Source organism: Pezoporus wallicus, unplaced genomic scaffold (assembly GCF_028554395.1).
Source record: "Pezoporus wallicus isolate ANWC-B61680 ecotype Strahan unplaced genomic scaffold, APGP_CSIRO_Pwel_v1 contig_8179, whole genome shotgun sequence".
NCBI lineage: Eukaryota > Metazoa > Chordata > Aves > Psittaciformes > Psittacidae > Pezoporus > Pezoporus wallicus.
This window is the reverse complement of record NW_026639968.1, coordinates 31,869-52,356: the sequence shown is the minus strand read 5'-3', so window position 1 is coordinate 52,356 and position 20,488 is coordinate 31,869. Positions and strand designations below refer to the sequence as shown.

The window sequence follows — 20,488 nt, the reverse complement described above, 5'->3', positions numbered from 1 at the left end:
TAGTTTGGAAGTCAGGGTAATGTTCTGGTCCTTTCAGTCAATGACTTGTTTTAGAGTAATCCAGGAAATGGAGGCTTGTAGTTAAACTTTGGTTGAAAACATCAGTGTTTAGAATCTTAACCAGTCCTACTTCCCCACCATTTCCTTCCTTAGTCTGTCTTTTTTTAGCTAGATGGGATTATGAGCTACATGATGTTGCTCTTGGGTAAAATGCTGAATTATAAGAGCAAATGCGGATTTTCTTTCCTTTGTTCTCTTTTATTCCTAGAAGCTTCTTTTCCTCATGTTTTGTAAAAAGCCCAATATGGTTAAGCAAACAACCTAGCAACACGAGAGATTAATTAAAAGGGATAAGAAGCAGTCTAGTTTATAGAAACAGAAAATAAAAGAAAAAAAGCTTTTGTCAAAATTGTGAAGCAATTTTGAGAATTATGTTTTACCGATACGCATGCAGGTATATGGCATTTCTTACAGGATGCCATCCTTTGTGTCATAAAGAACATCCTTCCTAGCGTTTCTGTTAAACTTTTGTCAGTTTAACTTTTGTCAGTTCTTGTCTTAGCCTGAACTTTATCTTGCATCCTTTTCTTATTAACTGTTATCTCATGTTTGATATTTCAGTCATCCAAGATAAGTATTTTTATTTCTTATAAGACTTTAGAGGTTTGTAGAGTTGACTTAATACTGAATCTCTTTAAGAGAACTGTTTTGTATCAAGGTGGCTAATTTAAACCTTCAATTTTCTTTTTTTTTTCCTGTTAGTCATGATAGAACAATGCAAGATATTGTTTACAAACTTGTGCCAGGCCTCCAAGAAGGTAAGTTTTTTGGTATGGCCTATTTTTACTAAATGTTAGATTTACACATAGTTCCTTTACATTAACTAGGAGGAAGTGAGGAAAATGTTGGTGGGTGTGGTGTGTGAAAAATAGCATCTTCACTTGTTCTGGTTCTAGCACTACTTTTCCTCTATACGTAAATGCTGTTTATGTTTTAATTTTAGACTTCTACTAGCAGTGTTACTGAAAAAACTTCAGAAATTAAAATGCCAGTGCTATTTCAGGGAAAAGTAATATGTAAACCTAAATAGCACTGCAACTTTTTCGTGTTGATATTCTATAATTGCATGCATTCTTCTTTAATAAACTGTGTACATATTAATGTATTTTTGACAGCTTTGTAGAGTTCTCACAGGTAGAATACTATGCATAACTTTTAGTTTCAGTTAATTTTTCTTCTCCTAAGATGTACTTAAATCCTTTTCTAACAGCTACCATTCCATCTGTGTTCTTATAATCTATTTTGATAATGAATCTGTTGAACTAAAGGAATGCTTTATAGTAATTGTTCAGTATTATTTTTCAGTGGTGTGTTGCTACTTTTATTTAAGTAGAATATTTCAATCCAATTAAGCTGTCAAGTGATGGCATTATTGGACATTTATAAGCAAGTTTAGGTAAAGAGATTATTTTAAAATAGTTTCTAGGGTACTGAAAATCAGAAATAAGAATAAATTTTGAAATCAGTATTTTGACAGAAACATTGAAGGGGGAAACCCACAAAGTATGGTATAGTATTTAAAATTTATTTTATATGTAATAACAGAATGGTACAATAATAGATCTGCAAATAACTTCTGTTTTTCAAGAATAAGATCTAGGGTATCTTTATTATGGCAGCAAGAGTAGAGAAGTAGCAAGAAGTGCTAATATCACTTCCTGCCTGACAAGCTACTTTTACAGAATAGAAGAGAGTTTTGGAATATCTTGATAAATATTGTGCTAAAACTATTAAATAACTAGTATTTACAATTTTAAACAGCAGAAATTAAAAAGCAGAGGGAATTCTATTACAAACTGGGTATGGAAGTACCAGGGGACATCAAAGGGGAGATGTGCTCTGCAAAACAACATCTAGATTCACATCGCAATGGTAAATGGTGTTATGTTTATTCTGTCTTGGGGTGGGGGTACAGAGTGCCCTTAAGCTGCTGAAAGGATCTGTCAGACATAGGTGTCTAGCTAATATTAGCACTCGTAATTGTTTCATAATATTGCACAAGGCTTGCTTGTGCTTATATATTGGACTATATACAAGAACTCACCACTTTGAACTCACTATCTAAGTGCAGTAGTGTTTTGCATCACACTTGTTTATAGAATGTGTTCTTTTATCCAGCTGTAGTGCGTTCCCGGAGGTCTTCAGTAGTATCTATGTGGGAACTCTATGATATGAAAAGGTTACCTTATATCCCAGTCCTAAATTGCATAAACTTCAGAAACTGCTGATGTTAAGTATAATTTTATGATAGAAATGCTGTGGTGGTTATTCTTAAAATGCATATGTGTATGTATTTATCCAAGGGAAAAAGAATTCTCAAATCTGTGACTGTCAGGAGAGCACATGAGTTTTACGGGATAGTGAATGAGCCCTGACAGATTTGTAGCAAGGTGTTTTGAACTGATTTTCTGGGAAGCTTTGAATTAGTGTCCATATCTCTGCTACCAAGAATAAAGCTGCTTTCCAACTTTTTTCCTGGTTAGAAGCTGATCATACTCTGACAAGCCTAATTACTAAAAAAACAAACAAAAACCCCACAGTTGCTCTTATAGTCTTGACTTTGTTTCAGGATATCTGATATGTTTCAGTTCATCTGATATGTCTGATTTAATTATTGTAATGGTCTGCTTTCTTCTGAAAGTTGAAACTAAACCAGATGAAAATTCAAACAAAGAAACTTCTGAAGAAAACCAGGAAGAAGATGATGACTATCATCGAAGTGATGAACAGGTGGGATTACTTTTGATATAGGGCATTTCTTAGTTTTACTTTGTATTTCCACTTTATCTTTAAATTATTATTTTATTTTGATAAAAAATTTATCCTCTGACAAAGACAAGATAGTGTTTTCTTCAATGCTTTTGTGTAAACTTGCGCTTCATCTTTTTTATTTAGGTAGCTGTGAAGAAATTTGATTTTGAGAATTTCATTAAGGTTTCGTAGTTATTTGAGTTTCCTGAATATTGGCTAAGCGTTGTGTTGGCTTTCATCTTAACTAGATTTCAAGTCATTTGGGCCATTTATCTGAGAGTCTACTCCCATGCCACTCCAGTGCATCAGGACTGAATATGTTTAGAAAATTAAAATGAAAAGTCTTCTTTTACTTAGTATTTAGTGTCAAGCTTTAAGCACAAAACCTGTTTAAGTATAAAACTTGCTATTGAAATACACAAGTCACTTCCTTTGTGTTTCCCTGCTAAATGTGCCCAAAGTAAATTAAGTTTGGATTAATTTTCCATTTAATGATGGTGCAATGGTAGTATTCAGATGGATTGTGCTTTGTAACAGATCATTTAAGTGCACAGAATGAAACTTATTCTAAACCTCTTAGACTAAATAAAGAAAATATATATTATTGAGAAAAGGAGAATTGAAGAACAGAGATCAAAAGGACACTTTTGTCCCATATAATCTTTGGAACGTCAAAAATCTGTTACATCATCTGCATGAATAATTTTTAAAGTTCATAATATTATTTTTAAACATGCCTTAAATATTAAGTTACATTACTGGATTCAGAGGTTAGATTAGAAATAGTAATTAAGAAGTACTAATGATTGTGTCCAGGAGCAGCAAGTACAGGCTGCTGCTCCATAGGGGCAAGCAAGACAGGAGCCAAGAGTGTCAGCAAGGCAGACGGGGCACTGACCTTTTGCAGTCCCACAATACCTGAAAAAGGAAGGCATAGCAGCTCTGGTGACAGTGACAGTAAATCTTTATTGATAAGTGAGACACCACTTGGGGTACTGTCATGGTTTAAGACCAGCCGGCAACAAGAACCACGCAGCCTTTGCTCACACACCCCCACCCCCCTCCGGAGGAATGGGGAGGAGAATCGAATTAATGTAACTCTCATGAGTTGAGATAAGAACAGTCCAGTAACTAAGGAATAACACAAACCACTACTGCTACCACTAATGATAATAATGATAAGGGAAATAACAAGGGAAGCTGTCCTGGGTTCAGCAGTAGCAGTCATGTTTCTCCTTTGTGGTAGATGGTGCAGTGCTGTGTTTTGATTTCCAGCCTGGGAACAATGTTGGTGAAACCGATGTTTTCGGTTGTTGCTAAGTGATGTTTACCCTGACCAAGGACTTTGTGAGGCTCATGCTCTGCCAGGGAGGAGGGGAAGCCGTGAGGAAGCAGAGACAGGGCACCTGACCCAGGCTAGCCAAGGAGGTATTCCATACCACAGCACGTCATGCCCGGGGTGGGGGGTAACTGGGAGTTACCTGGAAGGTCACGGGCTTCCGGGTGGGACTCATTTCTTGGCCGGTAGTATCATATTCTCTCCTTGTTATTTTCTCTTATCATTGTTGTAGTTGGTAGTAGTGGTGGTGATTTGTGTTGTACATTGGTTGCTGGACTGTTCTTGTCTCAACCCGTAGGAGTTGCACCCTTTCGATCCTCCTCCCCGTTCCTCCGGGAGTGGGGAAGGGGAGAGCCTTGGGGGGGGGGGGCCTCGATTGTTGTCAGCCCGGCACCACTCACTGGGAGTGAGTGAACAAGTTGCCTGACTGGGTTTAAACCACGACAGTTCTTTTTTGGCGCCCAACGTGGGGCACGAGGGGTTGAGATAATGACAGATCTGACTGGATTAATAGTCACTCGTCACAATGCTGATTTATTGGCTCTCAAGGTTGTTCCTCTTGATCTCACAGTTTCAGTATATCATATCTTACGTCCATCCGGTATTTGCTGTATTAGTGTTTTTCAAGTGTGGGGCTTGGGCTAAGGTTTTTGTCTCATTGTACTTTATGGTAATGACTTGTAATAAAATAGAATCATTGATCATGAAACTGATCTGGCTTATGTTCCCAGTGTGGTCACCACCTTTATACTTTGGGAGGTATATAATAGAAGTGCTTAGCAATTGCACATCTTTTTCTCATTCTCAGGTGCTCAACCTGTGAAGGAGACATCCTTTTACCCTCCCAGTCATCCCCCCAGACCATTTACATTTGAGAGTTTTGAATTTTTTGAATGGCCTTTTAATGCTGTTGAGACTTGTTTGCTGATCGTGATGGGAATCACCATGCTAGCACGCATACAGAGTGTGTTTTGCCCACGACTGATTTCAAGAGTTAAGCAGAGTCAGGTTTGGGTCTTGTCTGGGGGTCAAACAACGATGTAGGAGGACCAAGAGATTTTCCCTGAGGCTGGACAGTCATGAGTGGCAGGGTGTGTGGGATAGTATGGGCAAGTATCTAGGTCAGTGGGCCCCTCCAGTACTTTGGAATTTCACTACCGAACAACTGCAAAATCCAGAAGAATTAGTAAAACACTTAAATGAGGTGTGTGGTCATTCTGGCCATACCAGAGATGGACAAATCCTGGCAACGTGCTGGGGCTTGGCCTATGCTTCCAGGGCCTTGTTCAACACTATCCAGCACCTTCAAAAGGAAAAGAATGTCGGCGGATCTGAGTGCAAAGCAACAGTCGCTACTCAAACTTTGGCTGCAATGAACAGCGCAGCTACCCCAGAGGCAAGTACAGCAGCTGCTCAAACTTCTACTGCAACAGACAGCGTGGTTACCCCAGCTCCAAGCACAGCAGCTGCACCACCCCCAGCAACAAGTACAGTCGCTACTCAAACCACAGTGATAATCACTGCAGCCGAACCAGAGGACCAATTCGTACCAATATCGGTTGCCCCTGTACGGAAGAGAACAAGCAAAAAGGAGGCAAGAAGGGTGAAGCGAGATGAAGAAACAATGAATTCAGATTCTGATCAGGAATCTGATCAGGAGTCATCATCACATGACGAAGAAGAAGAGGTAACTTCTCGACCTCGGACCTCAACCGAGCTGCGGAATATGCGAAAAGATTTTACCCGTCAACCAGGGGAGCACATCATCACCTGGTTACTCCGATGCTGGGACAATGGGGCCGATGGTCACGAACTAGAAGGTACAGAAGCCAAGCAGCTGGGATCACTTGCTAGAGAAGGGGGAATTGACAAAGCAATTGCAAGAGAGAAAAAGTCCCTCCGTCTTTGGAGGCGGCTCTTGGCAGCTGTGAAAGAAAGGTTTCCATACAAGGATGATGTTATGTGTCGTTCGGCCAAGTGGACTACTCTAGAGAAAGGCATCCAGTCTCTGAGGGAATCAGCCATTGTAGAGATGATCTATCACATCAAGCCGAATAACGGGGATACACCCATAGATCCAGATGAAGTTGAATGTACACGACCCATGTGGCGAAAACTTACACGGAATTGAATCTCGTGTGCAGGTCCCTTGAATTCACTCTTTTTCATGGCAAAACCAGCTTTCAGCAGGATTTGGATTATTTTCCTTCCTTTCTCAAAGACTTCTTCCTCTGTATCGCCCCACACAATAAGGTCATTAATGTCTTGCAGGTGTTCTGGAGCTTGCCCTTGTTCCAGTGCAGTCTGGATCAGTCCGTGGCAGGCTGTGTTTACATCCCTGCAGCAATCGGTTCCAAGTGCGCTGGACGCCCCTCCAAGTAAAAGCAAACTGTGGCCTGCATTCTGCTGCCAAAGGAATTGAGAAAAATGCATTGGCAATATCATTTGTGGCATGCCACTTGGCTGCTTTTGACTCCAGTTCATACTGAAGTTCTAGCATGTCCGGTATGGCAGCACTCAATGGTGGTGTGACTTCATTCAGGCCACAACAGTCTACTGTTAGTCTAGACTCTCCATTAGACTTTTTTACTGGCCCTACGGGGCTATTAAAGGGTGAGTGGGTCCTGCTGATCTCTTCTTGGCTCTTCCGTCTATGGATCAGCCTATGGATGTGAATCAGATTGTCTCGGTTGGTGTGATATTGCCACTGGTGCACTGTTGTGGTTGCGATTGTTGATCTTTGACCTTCAGCAACCCCTCGACAGAAGGATCCTCTGAGACACCAGGCAAAGTGGACAGCTGCTTAATTTCCTCAGTCTCCAAAGCAGCAATACCAAAAGCTCATTGGTACCCTTTTGGGTCTTTGAAGTACCCTCTCCTGAGGTAGTCTATGCATGGAGCCTCTGGACCAGTCACAATAGGGTGCTTTTGCCATTTCCTCCCTGTCAGGCTGATTTCAGTCTCCAGTACAGTCAACTCTTGGGATCCTCCTGCCACTCCAGGAACAGAAATGGGCTCCACCCCTTGACAGCTTGATGGCATCAGGGTACACTGTGCACTGGTATCCACTAGAGCCTTATACTTCTGTGAGACTGATGTGCTAAGCCATCTGATCCACACAGTCCAGTAAATCTAATTGTCCCTTGCCTCCACCTGGCTGGAGGCAGGGCCCCTCTAATAGTGATCACGATATTGGCCACTTATGTCTTGTAGAAAGGGATTATTCTTCTTTATCACAGCAGCTGGAGTAAAATCAACTCTTCCACTCCATCTGGAAACCTGCTCACCAGAGACTGAAGCCGCAGCTTTCATGGGATGATCATCCTTGACCTTTGTTCTCCTCTTCCATTCATGCACACCTTCCTCCAGAGCTGAGGTAGATTTTCCCTCCCACTTCCTCATGTCTTCTCCTTGATCCCACAGGTAAAATCAGTAGGGTGGCCTGTGTTGTGTGCCTCCGTCATCTCTCTCAAGCACTAGGATGTCTTTTGTTAATAGCTTCGATGTGGGTTGGTACACTTGGGGAACTGGATATATCGGACAGATCGTCTCTCAATTGTTTGAGATCCTGGGACAGTTTTTCACAGCTGAGATGATGGAAGGGGTGAGATTGTTTTTGAACTCTCAGTGTTGAGGGATCATTTCATCCACTGTTGGTGGTGCTATATCATTCCAGGTTATTGCTGCCAATGAGTGGGCATATGATGACGGTGCATTCTGTGTAAATTTCCACCACATGGGTTGTATACACTGGACTTCGCCTTCATCTGTGGGTCCTTTCCCAGCATCCTGCTTGCGATAGGTCATCTCTACAATGGCTGATTCCCTCAGAGACTGGATGCCTTTCTCTAGTGTAGTCCAGTTGGCTGAATGACTCATAACATCTTACTTGTATGGAAACCTTTCTTTCATAGCTGTCAAGAGCAGCCTCCAAAGGCTGAGCGATCGTTTCTCTTTTGCAATTGCTTTGTCAATTCCCCCTTCCCTGGCAAGTGATCCCATCTGCTTGGCTTCTGTACCTTCTAGTTCGTGACCGTTGGCCCCATTGTCCCAGCATCGGAGCAACCAGGTGATGATGTGCTCCCCTGGTTGACGGGTAAAATCTTTTCGCATATTCCATAGCTTGGTTTAGGTCTGGGGTCGAGAATTCACCTCTTTTTCCTCTGATTCACATACTAATAACTCCTGGTCAGTTTCTGTTGGTGGTCAGTACTTTGTTTCTTCATCTTGCTTCATCTTTCTTGCCTCTTTTGCTTTTCCCCTTGCTTACAGGGGCAACTGATATTGGCACGAATTGGTCCTCTGGTTAAGCTGCAGTGATTATCACTGTGGTTGTAGTGGCTGCAGTATCTGTTGTTGGGGTTTGGGTATCTGCTGTACTTGTCTCTGAGGCTTATGTAGCTGCTGTGCTTGGTGCTGGAGTAGTTGCGACGTCTGTTGTGGTCAGAGTTTTAGTAGCTACTGTACTTGTTACTAGGGTTGGTGTAGCTGCTGTGCTTGGAGCTGGAGTAGCTGCGCTTGGAGCTGGAGTAGCTGCGCTTGGAGCTGGAGTAGCTGCGCTGTCGCGTTCAGAGTTTGAGTAGCTGCTGTACTTGTCACTGGGGCTGGTGTAGCTGCTGTACTTGGAGTAGCTGCACTGTCTGTTGCAGTCGGAGTTTGAGTAGCTGCTGTAATTGTCACTAGGGTTGCTGTAGCTGCTGTATTTGGAGCTGGAGTAGCTGCATTGTTGGTTGCATTGCCATCATATCCAGGGACATTTTTTTATCTTTGAAGGTGCTGGACGATGCTGAACAGGGCTCTGTAATCATTGGCCAAGCCCCAGAATGTTGCCATGATTTGTCCGTCTCTGGTATGGCCAGAATGACCACACACCTCATTTAAATGTTTTACTAATTTTTCCGGATTTGCACATGTTTAGTGGGAATTTCCAAAGCACCGGAGGGGCCCACTGGCCTAGATTCTTGCCCTTACTATCCCACATACCCTGCCACTCCTGACTGTTCAGCCTCGGGGAAAATCTCTTGGTCCTCCTATATTGTTGTCTAACCCTAGACAAGACCCAAACCCGACTCTGCTTAACTTTTGAGTTCAGACGAAATGGTCATGTGTAAAACACACTCTGTATGCGTGCCAACCTGGTGATCCCCATCACACTCAGTAGGCAGGTCTCAAGGGTACTCAAAGGCCATTCAAAACCTTCAGAACTCTCAAATGATGTTGTAAACGATCTGGTGGGGGAGCTAGGAAGTTAAGGGAATGTCTCCTTCACAGGTTGACCACCCGAGGAGTGGAAAAAAGATGTGTAATTGCTAAACACTTCTATTATATACCTCCCAAGGTACAGAGGTGGTGACCACACAGGGAATGCAAGCCAGATCAGTTTCATGATCAATGATTCTATTGTATTACAAATGATTCTATTGTATTACAAGTCATTACCATAAAGTACAATGAGACAAGAACCTTAGCCCAAGCCCCCCACCTGATAAACACAAAGCAAATACCTGCTGTAAGTAAGGTACAACGTGCTGAAACTCCAAGATCAAGAGCAACAATATTGAGAGCCAATAAATCAGCATTGTGACGAGTGACTATTAATCCAAAACAGTAAATTCTAATCACAAAGATGATTAGATACGCTCTGGTCAGATCTGTCATTATCTCAACCCTTCAGGCCCCACATTGGGAGCCAAAATGAACTGTTGTGGTTTAAGCCCAGCCGGCAGCAAGAACCACACAGCCATTCGCTCACCCGCCACCCCTCCCCGCACGCTCCCGGACGGAGAATCAAAAGAATGTAACTCCTACAGGTTGAGATAAGAACAGTCCAGTAACTAAGGTATAACACAAACCACTACTGCTACCACCAAAAATAATAATAAGGGAAATAACAAGGGAAGAGAATACAACATCTCACCACCTGCTGACCGATGCCCAGCCTGACCCAAGCAGTGATCTGGGCCTTCCGGGTTACTGCCCCCAGTTTATATACTGGTCATGACATGCTGTGGTATGGAATACCTCTTTGGCTATTTTGGGTCAGGTGTCCTGTCTCTGCTTCCTCCCAGCTTCCCCTCCTCCCTGTCAGAGCATGAGACTCACAAAGTCCTTGGTCAGGGTAAACATTACTGAGCAGCAACTAAAAACATGGGTGTTATCAGCGTTGTTCCCAGGCTGAAAGTCAAAAATACAGAACTGCACCAGCTACTACGAAGGAGAAAAATGACTGCTAATGCTGAACCCAGGACAGGTACCCACTATACTGTGTGAAGTTCTGGTGTCCTCAACATAGAAAGGACATAGAGCTTTTGGAGCAAGTCCAGAGGAGGGTCATGAGGATGATCAGGGGGCTGGAGTACCTCCCGTATGAAGACAGGTTGGGAAAGTTGAGGCTGTTCAGCCTGGAGTAGAGAAGGCTGCTTGGAGACCTCATAGCAGCCTTCCAGTATCTGAAGGGGGCCTACAAGGGTGCTGGAGAGGGACTTTTCATCAGGGACTGTAGTGATAGGAAAAGGAGCAATGGGTTTAAACTTAAACAGCGCAAGTTTAGGTTAGATATAAGGAAGTAGTTCTTTACTGTGAGTGTGGTGAGGCACTGGAACAGGTTGCCCAAAGAAGTTGTGAATGCTCCATTCCTGGCAGTGTTCAAGACCAGGTTGGGCAGTCATGGGTGACATGGTCTGGTGTGAGGCATCCCTGCTTATGTCAGGGGTGTTGGAACTAGATGATCTTAAGGTCCTTTCCAACCCTAACAATTCTATGATTCTATGAGTCAGATCCAAGATTAAGACAAATCGGCAAATTAAAGTCAGGTCTGGAGACTGAGACAGTAACTGAGTGTATGCACAGTCCAGTGATCATCAAGCCAAGTATATACTGATCAATGATTCAAGGTCAACCCTAGAAGTCTAATCTGTGGGTTGGGGTCTAGACCAGTCACAGCCATGGCTGCAATGTAGCTCATGCAGGGGCACCAATCAAGGGAGGGAGCTTCAGCTTAAACAATGCTGTTAAATGGAGCAAAGTGAGCCCACACTGAAATTTCTTCAAGGTTTTTCTCAACCAGCTCTTTCTTCACAACAGTTTCATTGTCATACAGCTGCTTGTCAAAATTGGCCCTGAGCTCAGGCAACCAAACCCCCAGTGGGGAGGGGGTCCTGACAGGTTTTCATATTAGATAACTTGCTTTGGCAAGTTGACCTAGGCTGCTTCTGAACTAGTGTAACCTCTGCAGTTAGAATAAAGCTGTGGAAGAAGGCAGCCCTCAAATTCTACCTTGAACTTTTCTCCAGATCCCTTTTGAGTTTGTGAGAAATAGTCTCTAGATAAAAACTTCTTGTAAAAGCTCAGAGTAGACACAATAGTGAAGCAGCTTTTATCAATGTTTTTGCAAAAATGGGTGTCCTTGCAAGTAGGCACACACAGCAAAGGCAGAACTTTGATTTATATTTCCTACCCCGTCCGCACGTTCCCTCCCTTTTTTCCCCATTAGTTGGGTGCTCCAAGGTTTACAGCCTGTCCGGCACATATAATCTACATGCTAACTGTCCTGTCTCTGTTTACATATTCCCTTACTCAATTTTGCATGCCCCTTCCTCTTATTTATTTATCTCCTTTTATGGTTCAATTTCATAACTCTCTGGCAGACATGTGGCACCCAAATTTACTGTTTAACCAGCCTGCAGCGGCTTAGTTTCATAGGTTGTACAAAGACAGTATTCTTTTTAACCACAGAGTGCATCCTTCATCCAAAGATGATATTGCCTTTAACCACAGAGTGTGTCTTTCTAACGTATGGTATCTCAAACCCTTTGTTTAATTCCCTTGGTAACTTAGCCCCAGCCCCAGGATTGAAAAATCTTAATATTGCAAAGCCTTAATATTGATCTTAAAGCTCTAATATTATAAAGCCTTAATATTACAAAGCCCCATCCCCAATTATGTGAAAACAACACAGTTTCTCTCACAAGTTGAATGGTGCTTAACAGTAAGCTGACAAAATAATAGACGATCTTTTTTTAAATGACACTGGATGCATTTTGCTTTAAGTACTGGTATTCTACATTTTCTCCTTATTGTTGGGCTAATAAATGTTCATGTGAAATGCATAATGGAGACTGCAAAAAAATCAGTCAACTAGTCCTGACTGTGTTTCCTTTTTCCTGAAGGTAAGCATCTGTTTGGAATGCAATAGCAGCAAATTACGTGGATTGAAAAGAAAATGGATCCGCTGCTCAGCACAAGCAACAGTCTTGCATCTAAAGAAGTTCATTGCTAAAAAACTTAACCTTTCTTCTTTTAATGAGGTAATGTTTTAATATTTAAAAATTATTTTGCAAATGAAAATCTTATGGATTTTCAAAATTGTCATTCCTTCCAACCAGATTTTTTTAAAAAAATGAAGCACACACTATTTCCTGATATAAAGAAAAAGAACATGGCTATTTAAGTTGAGCAGCACAATGCTAACAAATATTTTTTTCTCCAAATTTACCCCCCCCTTTTAATTTAAGGATGCTGGTCATCTTCCCTTTTTTCTCCACCTCCAGTACAATAGATATTTAGCTCTTATTGGTTCTTAACTTTATACAGATTTGGCAATGCAGCTCAGTGTGGCTCAGTGTGTTGTTTCATGACCAGTTTTAAAACATTCCAGAAAACTTGGTTATATGTTTTCCACCTGTGTTAAAACTGACTCCTGCAAGATGCTTTGTTTGGTGTCCTTAAATGAAAGGATACACTGCCCTAGCAGAGATTTTTTCACTCGGTGCAATGCAGAGAATGGATTATAACACTTGGGCACTACTGAATGAATGATCTAATGGAAAGCTATACATATATTTCTTCTGCTTCTCTACTCTGAGTGAAACTCAGCCTTATGTAGTATTAACTGATGCCACCTACCCTGCAGGGAGTATATAATTAGACTGTTTGTGCGAAGAAATCATGGTGGAGGGTAAGGGAAGAAAGAAAATACAGCCTCTGTTCCCTCTTTGTTGGTATTAGTCACAGTCCCCCTCCATCCAGTCTAACTCTCAAACTGCCATCTCTCAATCTTGAAAACTTCTAAGCATGGTGATGCCATGACCTCTTTGGGCAACTCATTCTGATGCTTAATTATCCTTGTTGAGATTTTTTTTTCCTTCCTTATATCCAGTCAGAACTTTCTCTGTTTACATCGATGATCACTGTCTCTCATTCTCCCACCAGGCACCTCAGTAAAGAGCTTGGCAGTATCTTCTCTATAGGCTTCTCTTAGGTATCGGAAGGCTGTAACTAGGTCCCCTTTAAGCCTTCTCCAAGATAAATAGGCCCAATTCCCTCAACCTCTCCTTATAGAGCCTCTGTTCAAGCACCCTGACCATCTCTGTGGCCTTCTGCTGAACTTGCTCAAGTTGATCAAAAATTTTCTTTACTGGATGCAGCATTTCAGATATGAGATATACCTTCCTTAAGCCTTATCCCTTTAAAACTAGCAACCTAATATTTCCTCACAATGTGAAAATAATGAAATGTTTCTCATTCCTCATATAATTGTTTAGTTAATCAGTATGTTCTCTTTTATCATGAGTACAAGGTGGTTATAACTTCTGAGCATTTTTCCAAAGCTTTAACTGTGATGCCTGGGTGGGCCCAAATCCTGAGTTGTAATGCTTAAATCTGTTAAGAGCTCTAAAGGGAGTCTTAATTCAAGTGTCTTGAACTGTTATTACATTAAATAGTTAAACCAATCTAATCAAGGCAAAGATGGATTAGGTCACAGATTAGCTATCTAGCCATGCAAAACTTTATTGAAGAATTACTGGCCACTCCAGTTAAACAGACAAAAATAAATCTCTGAACAAGCAAAATATGACAAGTGAGGCTTATATTGAATTTGTGGCCTTGTTAGCAACAGCAATGCCATGTTTCCTGGGCTACAAGGTCACTTTTATCACTCTCCTTTGGTAGTCGATGAATCCCAGGCTCTTGCTCAATTTGTCCAACAAGCATGCTGCACACTCTCCTATGGATCAAGGCTCTTAATCAGGACTTAGTAGAGTCTTCTTGGAGGTATTCACGAGGTCTTGTCTCATGATTATCTGTAAGGGTCTGACAGTTCTTCATGGCAGTGTATAGTCAGTACCTGATTTGCTAAATGTCTGTGATTAACACAATTCATAAAAACAAGCAAACTATTACTATAGGGTGTAGCTCCAAGTTAAGAATTCCTGCAATTTCAGGAAACCTCTCTGAGTCTGATAGGCACTGATGTGTACCACTGACTATAGCTCAAGTCTACTAACCACTATTGAAGTAGGTTCTTCTGGCAGACCACATATCTTACTCCTTGGTCTTGCTTCAGATTTTGCCTTGTTGCATTATAACTTTGTCAGCCCTCTGTTGTTGATAGAGTTGTTAAGTCTGTTGACTTGCAAAAATCAAAGCATAAAACAAGAATGTTAGTATAGTATATAAGTAGATCTAATAAACACAAGGTAAAATAACATATAAACCATGCCACCTCCCTTTTTATGAATATGATTTCATTTGGTCTTGCTGTGAGTAGGAAGGAAGGGGAACTAGACTAAATAGCCTCTGGAGGTAGATCTTTCAGGAGATTTCTGTGTCCCCAGTCTTGGCAAATCCATGCAATAAGGAATAGCTGAGGCTGGAAAAGAACTCTAGAAGTCATCTAGTCCAACTCCCCTGATCAAAACAGGGTCAACTAGATGAAATTGCCCAGGACCATGTCCAGTCGAGTTTTGAATATATTCACGAATGGAGACTCCACAACCTCTCTGGGCAACCTGATCCAGTGCTCAGTCACCCTTACAGTGAAAAATAATTTTTACATTTAAATGGAATTTCTTGTATTTCAATTTGTGCCAATTGATCCCTTAATTTGATACCACTGAAAAGTCCGGCTCCATCTTCTTTACTGACCCCATCAGGTATTTGTACACATTGACAAGATCCCCCCTGTGCCTTCTATTCTCCAGGTTAAACAATCACAGCTCTCTCAGCCTCTTCTCAAATGCCAAACACTTCAATACCTTAATGAACCCCTTGCTAGACTTGCCAGTATGTCCATGTCCTTCTTGTGCTGGGGACAGAGAACTCCAGATGTGTCTCACCAGTGCTGAGCAGGGGGCAATAACAACCTTCCTCAACCTGCTGGCAATGCTTTTCCTAATTCAGCTCAGGATAATATTTGTCTTGTCTGCTGCAAAGGTGCATTGCTGGCTCATGGTCAACTTGACGTCCAACAGGACTCCCAGGTCCTTCTTCTGCAAAGCTGCTTTCCAGTCAGTCATCCCCCAGCCTATACTGGTGCTTGGTATTATGCCTCCCCAGGTGCAGGATGTGGCATTCTCCTTTGCTTCATGAGGTTCTTGACAGCCCATTTCTGCAGTCTGTCAAAGTCCTTCTAAGGACAGCAAAAACATCAAGAGTATCAACTCCTTTGGGTTTTGTACCATCTGGAAATTTGCTGAAGGTGCACTCTGCCTGTGTATACAATCATAGAATCATAGAATGGTATGGATTGGAAGGGACCTTCAAAGATCATCTAGTTCAACCCCTCTGCCATGGGCAAGGACATCTTTCAGCTTCCTCAAAGCCCCATCCAACCTGACCTTGAACACTTCCAGGGATGGGGCGTCCACAACTTCTCTGGGAAACCTGTTCCAGTGTCTCACTACCCTCATCATAAAGATTTTCTTCCTTATATCCAATCTACCCTCTTTCAATTTAAAACTGTTGCCCCTTCTCCTGTCATTACAGGCCCTGGAAAATAAAATCTTTCTCAGTCTTTCTAATAACCCCCTTTATATATTAAAAGGCTGCAATTAGGTCTCCCCAGAGCCTTATCTTCTCCAGGCTGAACAAGTGTTCCAGCCCTCTGATCATTTTCATGGCCCTCCTCTGGACCCACTCTAACAAGTCCATGTCAGGGATTCCAGAGCTGGATAAAGTACTCCAGGTGGGGTCTCATGAAAGCAGAGGGGGGAGAATGACTTCTCTTGACCTGCTACCCATGCTTCTTTTCATGCAGCCCAGGAAACAATTGGCTTTCTGGGCTGCAAGAACACATTGACAGCTTACATCCAGTTTTTCATCCACCAGTATCTCCAAGTCCTTCTTACAGGGCTGCTTTCAATCCACTCATCCTCCAGTCTGTATTGATATTGGGGATTGCCCTGACCCAGGTGCAGGACCTTGCACTTGGCCTTGTTGAACTTCATGAGATTTGCAGGGACCCACTCCTCAAGTCTGTTAAGGTCCCCCTGGATGGCATTAATCAGCTGCACCATTTAGTTTGGTGTCATCTGCAAACTTGCTGAGGGTGCACTCAATCCCATTGTTTATTTTATTGCTGAATATATTAAATAGTACCGACCCTTGAGGGACATCACTCATTACTGGTTTCCACTTGGGCATTGTTCCACTGACTTCCTTCAGTTTACTTGCTGTGCTTCTGTTGATACACCCTAGTATCCTGCTCGGCTTCATCACTGCCAGAGCACACTGCTGACTCATGTTCAACTTGCTTTCAGCCAGGATCCCCAGGTCCTTTGTAGCCTGTCCTCACTTCCACCTCCTGTATATGTCCTTTTTCTCATGAGCTCCCTGTTTATCTAAGCTGGTCTCCTGATACATGTATTCATTTTCTGAATATTGGGATGGACTGTTCTTGTGCTTGGAGGATATTGTCCTTAAAGGTTTATCACCTCTTGACCTCCCTTCAGAGCTGACTCACGGGATCCCACTTACCAGCTTCCTGAAAAAAACAAATTTTTGCTCTACTGAAGCCCAGGATCTGTACTCTGCTACTTGATTTCCTCAGTCCCTTCAGGATCTTGAACTTCACTATTTCAGTATTTCATGGTTGCTATAGCCAAGATTGCCCTTGATTATTGTGTCCCCAGGAAGTTTTTCCTTTTTGGTGAGTAGGAGATCCAGCTGTATGTCACCTATGGTTGGCCCATCTAACATAAGTGTTAAAATTCCTAACACCTTTCAGAAACCTAGATTGCTTTCATACTAATTACACCTTTTATTTTTGTGTTTAAATTCACTATTCCACTGCCTCAGTCTCTGGTTTTACAACCTACTTGGCTGTTGCTGAAATGTAAGAATGTTCACTCAACAGTGCTTCTGCCTTTTAAGGGCACATAGCATTTTTGTGGAAACCGTGTATTGGTATGTCCAGTGAAAAATATGTTTTGAGGAATAAGGCCCTAAGGATGTGAATGCCTGGTTGAATGCTATAGACAAATCCTGGTGCATGCATATTCTTAGCTTTCTCAGGTTATGGTAAAGTACCATTGGCATATTTCACTTTCATGGTGACTTATCCTTTCAGTACATGTCACCTTGAAGTCAAATAGGCTAAGATCATGTGCATGATCATCCACTGCAATTCAGCTGATGGCTGGTCATGTGATCTCACATTTGCTTATGAGTCCATGCTATTGCTATTTCAAATATTAATGTCTTTCAAAGCTGACATAGAAATGTAAAAACAACTCTAAAGCGTCTACAAAAAAAGTCCTAAACACTGATGTATAAGCAGGGGATAGGTTTTTAAAAATGTATTTTCAAGGTAGAAAGTTACTTGCTGGGTACTGTGTAAACAATTTTCATAGTATGTCAAAAGACAAGGCTGTCATTATGTGAGAATTGAGTTCTGTTTCTTTGATCTTTTTATTGGTCCTTATCTGAAGTGTATTGTTTTAAAGCCATGTTCTGTGTCTCAGTGAATTAATTATTTCTTCTTTTTACATCAGCTGGATATATTATGCAATGAAGAGATTCTTGGCAAGGACCACACACTCAAGTTTGTAGTTGTTACTAGATGGAGATTTAAGGTATGACACAACTGTTTTTCATCAAAATTTTAATGTTCAATGTAAATCATTAGCTGACTAAAGAACAATGTTCAGAAAGCATACATCATGCAGGCAAATAATCAAAATGGTTAAAATATATATTTTAAAATTTCTAATAAACTATCTTTAAAAATAAATATTTTCATTAATTCAAAACTGAAAAATAGGGAAAAATGTAAAATATGCCACTAAGGAAAAGGGGAAGTTGAAGGCAGATGTCAATTTGATAGTAATTAAAAATGTATTGGGTAAAGGAGTCTAAAGGCATTGAGAGGGACATTTTTCTCAGCCATATCAGACAGATACAACTAATATTACTCCGTGTAGATTGTGAAACGGGTTACAAAACAGAACAGACATATATTCAATACATTCATGTTCTGTAGTTTGGAAGAGAGAGGCTGAATAATGAGGTGGATGCTTCCCAATTCAGTTCAAGAGCAGTATTTAGTAGGCATAAAGATGGCTGGGGAAATCATCTGAGTGGGTCTCTGGGTTACTGATGTTAGTTTCTTTAAACAAAACAAAGCCAAAACCCCACTGTCCTGTGTTCAGCAGTAGCAGTCATTTTTTTTCCTTCTTAGTAGCTGGTGCAGTGCTGTGGTTTTGACTTTCAGCCTGGGAACAACGCTGATAACACCGACATTTTTAGTTGTTGCTAAGTAATGTTTACTCCGATCAAGGACTTTCACAGTCTCATGCTCTGTCAGGGAGGAGGGGAAGCCGGGAGGAAGCAGAGACAGGACACCTGACCCAAACTAACTGAAGGTGTATTCCATACCACAGCATGTCATGGTCATTATATAAACTGGGGGGAGTTACCCAGAAGGCCCAGATCACTGCTCAGGTCGGGCTGGGTGTCTATCTATGGTGGTGAGCAATTGTATTATTTCCCCTTATTATTTCCCTTATTATTATCACTGGTGGTCGCAGTAGTAGTTTTGTATTATACCTTAGTTAATGGACTGTTCTTACCTCAACCCATGGGAGTTACATTCTTTTGATTCTCTTCCCCATCCCTCTGGGTGCAGGGGGAGGAAGAAGGGGGATAGTGAGTGAGCAGCTGCATGGTTCTGAGTTACTGGCTGGGCTTAAACAACAACACCGACATAACAAAACTTAGAGCAAAATAATAAATGATGGGAGATTCGTATTGAGCATATTGAGACAGCAGTATGCCCAGGTGGCCAAGAAAGCCAACACCATCCTGGCTTGTATCAGAAACAGTGTGGCCAGCAAGATTAGGGAAATAATAATACCCATGTACTTGGCACTGGTGAGGACACACCTTGAATATTGTGTTCAGTTCTGGGCCTCTCACTAAAAGAGAGATATTGAGTTGCTGGAGCAGGTCCAGAGAAGAGCAACAAAGCTGGTGAAGGGCCTGGAGTGCAAGTCTTATGAGGGAATTGTGGTTGTTTAGTCTGGAGAGGAGAAGGCTCAGGGGGGACCTTATCACTCTCTACCTGAAAGGAGGTTGTAGTGAGCTGGGTTCTTTCTTTTTTGTCTCCCAAGTAACAAGTGATAGGACAAGAGGTAATGGCCTCAAGCTGCACCAAGGGAGGTTTAGATTGGATATTAGGGAAAATTTCTTCACCAAGAGAGTGATCAGGCATTGGAACAGGCTGCCCGGGGAAGTGGTGGAATCACCATCCCTGGAAGTGTTCAAAAATGTGTAGATGAGGCCCTTAGTGACATGGCTTAGTGGTGGCCTTGGCAGTCCTGAGGTAAAGGTTGGACTTGATGATCTTAAAGGTCTTTTCCAATCTAGTTGATTCTATGATTCTAACATTCCAGGTATGGCCTAACAAGCGCCGAGTGGGAAAATAACTTCTTTATCTCTGCTGGTGACGCCCTTCTTGATGCAACCCAGCATGCTGTTGGCTTTCTTTTCCATAGCTGCAAACTGTTCACTCATATGGAGCTTACTGTCCACCAGGACCCTCAGGTCCCTTTCCACAGAGTTGCCCCCAGCTGATCCCAGCCTGTGCTGCACACCTGGATTGTTTTCCCAGGTGCAAGACCTTACATTTGTCATAAGGTTCTCGTTAGCCCACCCTTCTAGCCTATCCAGGTCATCCTGCAGGGTGGCTCTCCATTCCAAAGTGTCTATTTTACTCCTTGATCTTGCCTTGTTACATTATAACTTTGTCAACACTCACTTGTTGATGAAGTTGTAATTAAGTCTGTTGACTTGCAAAAATCAAAGCATAAACCAATAATGTTAGTATAGTTTATAAGTAGACCTAATAACCACAAGGTAAAATAACATGTAAACCATACCAAAATGTAAAGAATACTAACAATAACAATAATGATAATAAGAAATAACAAGAGTAGAACTGAAAGCTCAGAATCCACCCCTTATTGCATACTACTTACTTCATGCTCGGACCCCACATTTTCCAATATACCATCACTTTTTTTTGTCTCTTGATATATATACATAAATACAACAAAAGAT

The 20,488-nt window shown here is 41.8% G+C and overlaps 1 protein-coding gene across 3 annotated transcripts in view; it reads left to right on the top strand.

Annotated features, from left to right (window-relative positions):
• The first annotated feature begins 762 nt into the window (after positions 1 to 762).
• Positions 763 to 20,488, top strand: part of LOC130603367 (polycomb group RING finger protein 3-like) — a 32,170-nt gene continuing 12,444 nt past the window's right edge. Inside the window, exons 1-5 of one of the 3 annotated variants that reach the window (XM_057417036.1) lie at positions 763 to 818; positions 1,822 to 1,932; positions 2,702 to 2,790; positions 12,319 to 12,456; positions 17,923 to 18,003. In XM_057417036.1, the coding sequence (XP_057273019.1) occupies positions 776 to 818; positions 1,822 to 1,932; positions 2,702 to 2,790; positions 12,319 to 12,456; positions 17,923 to 18,003 (462 nt within the window). In that variant the 5' untranslated portion in view covers positions 763 to 775. The remainder of the gene's footprint in view (positions 819 to 1,821; positions 1,933 to 2,701; positions 2,791 to 12,318; positions 12,457 to 17,922; positions 18,004 to 20,488) is intronic. The other 2 variants (XM_057417038.1, XM_057417037.1) reach the window with 2 other exon arrangements.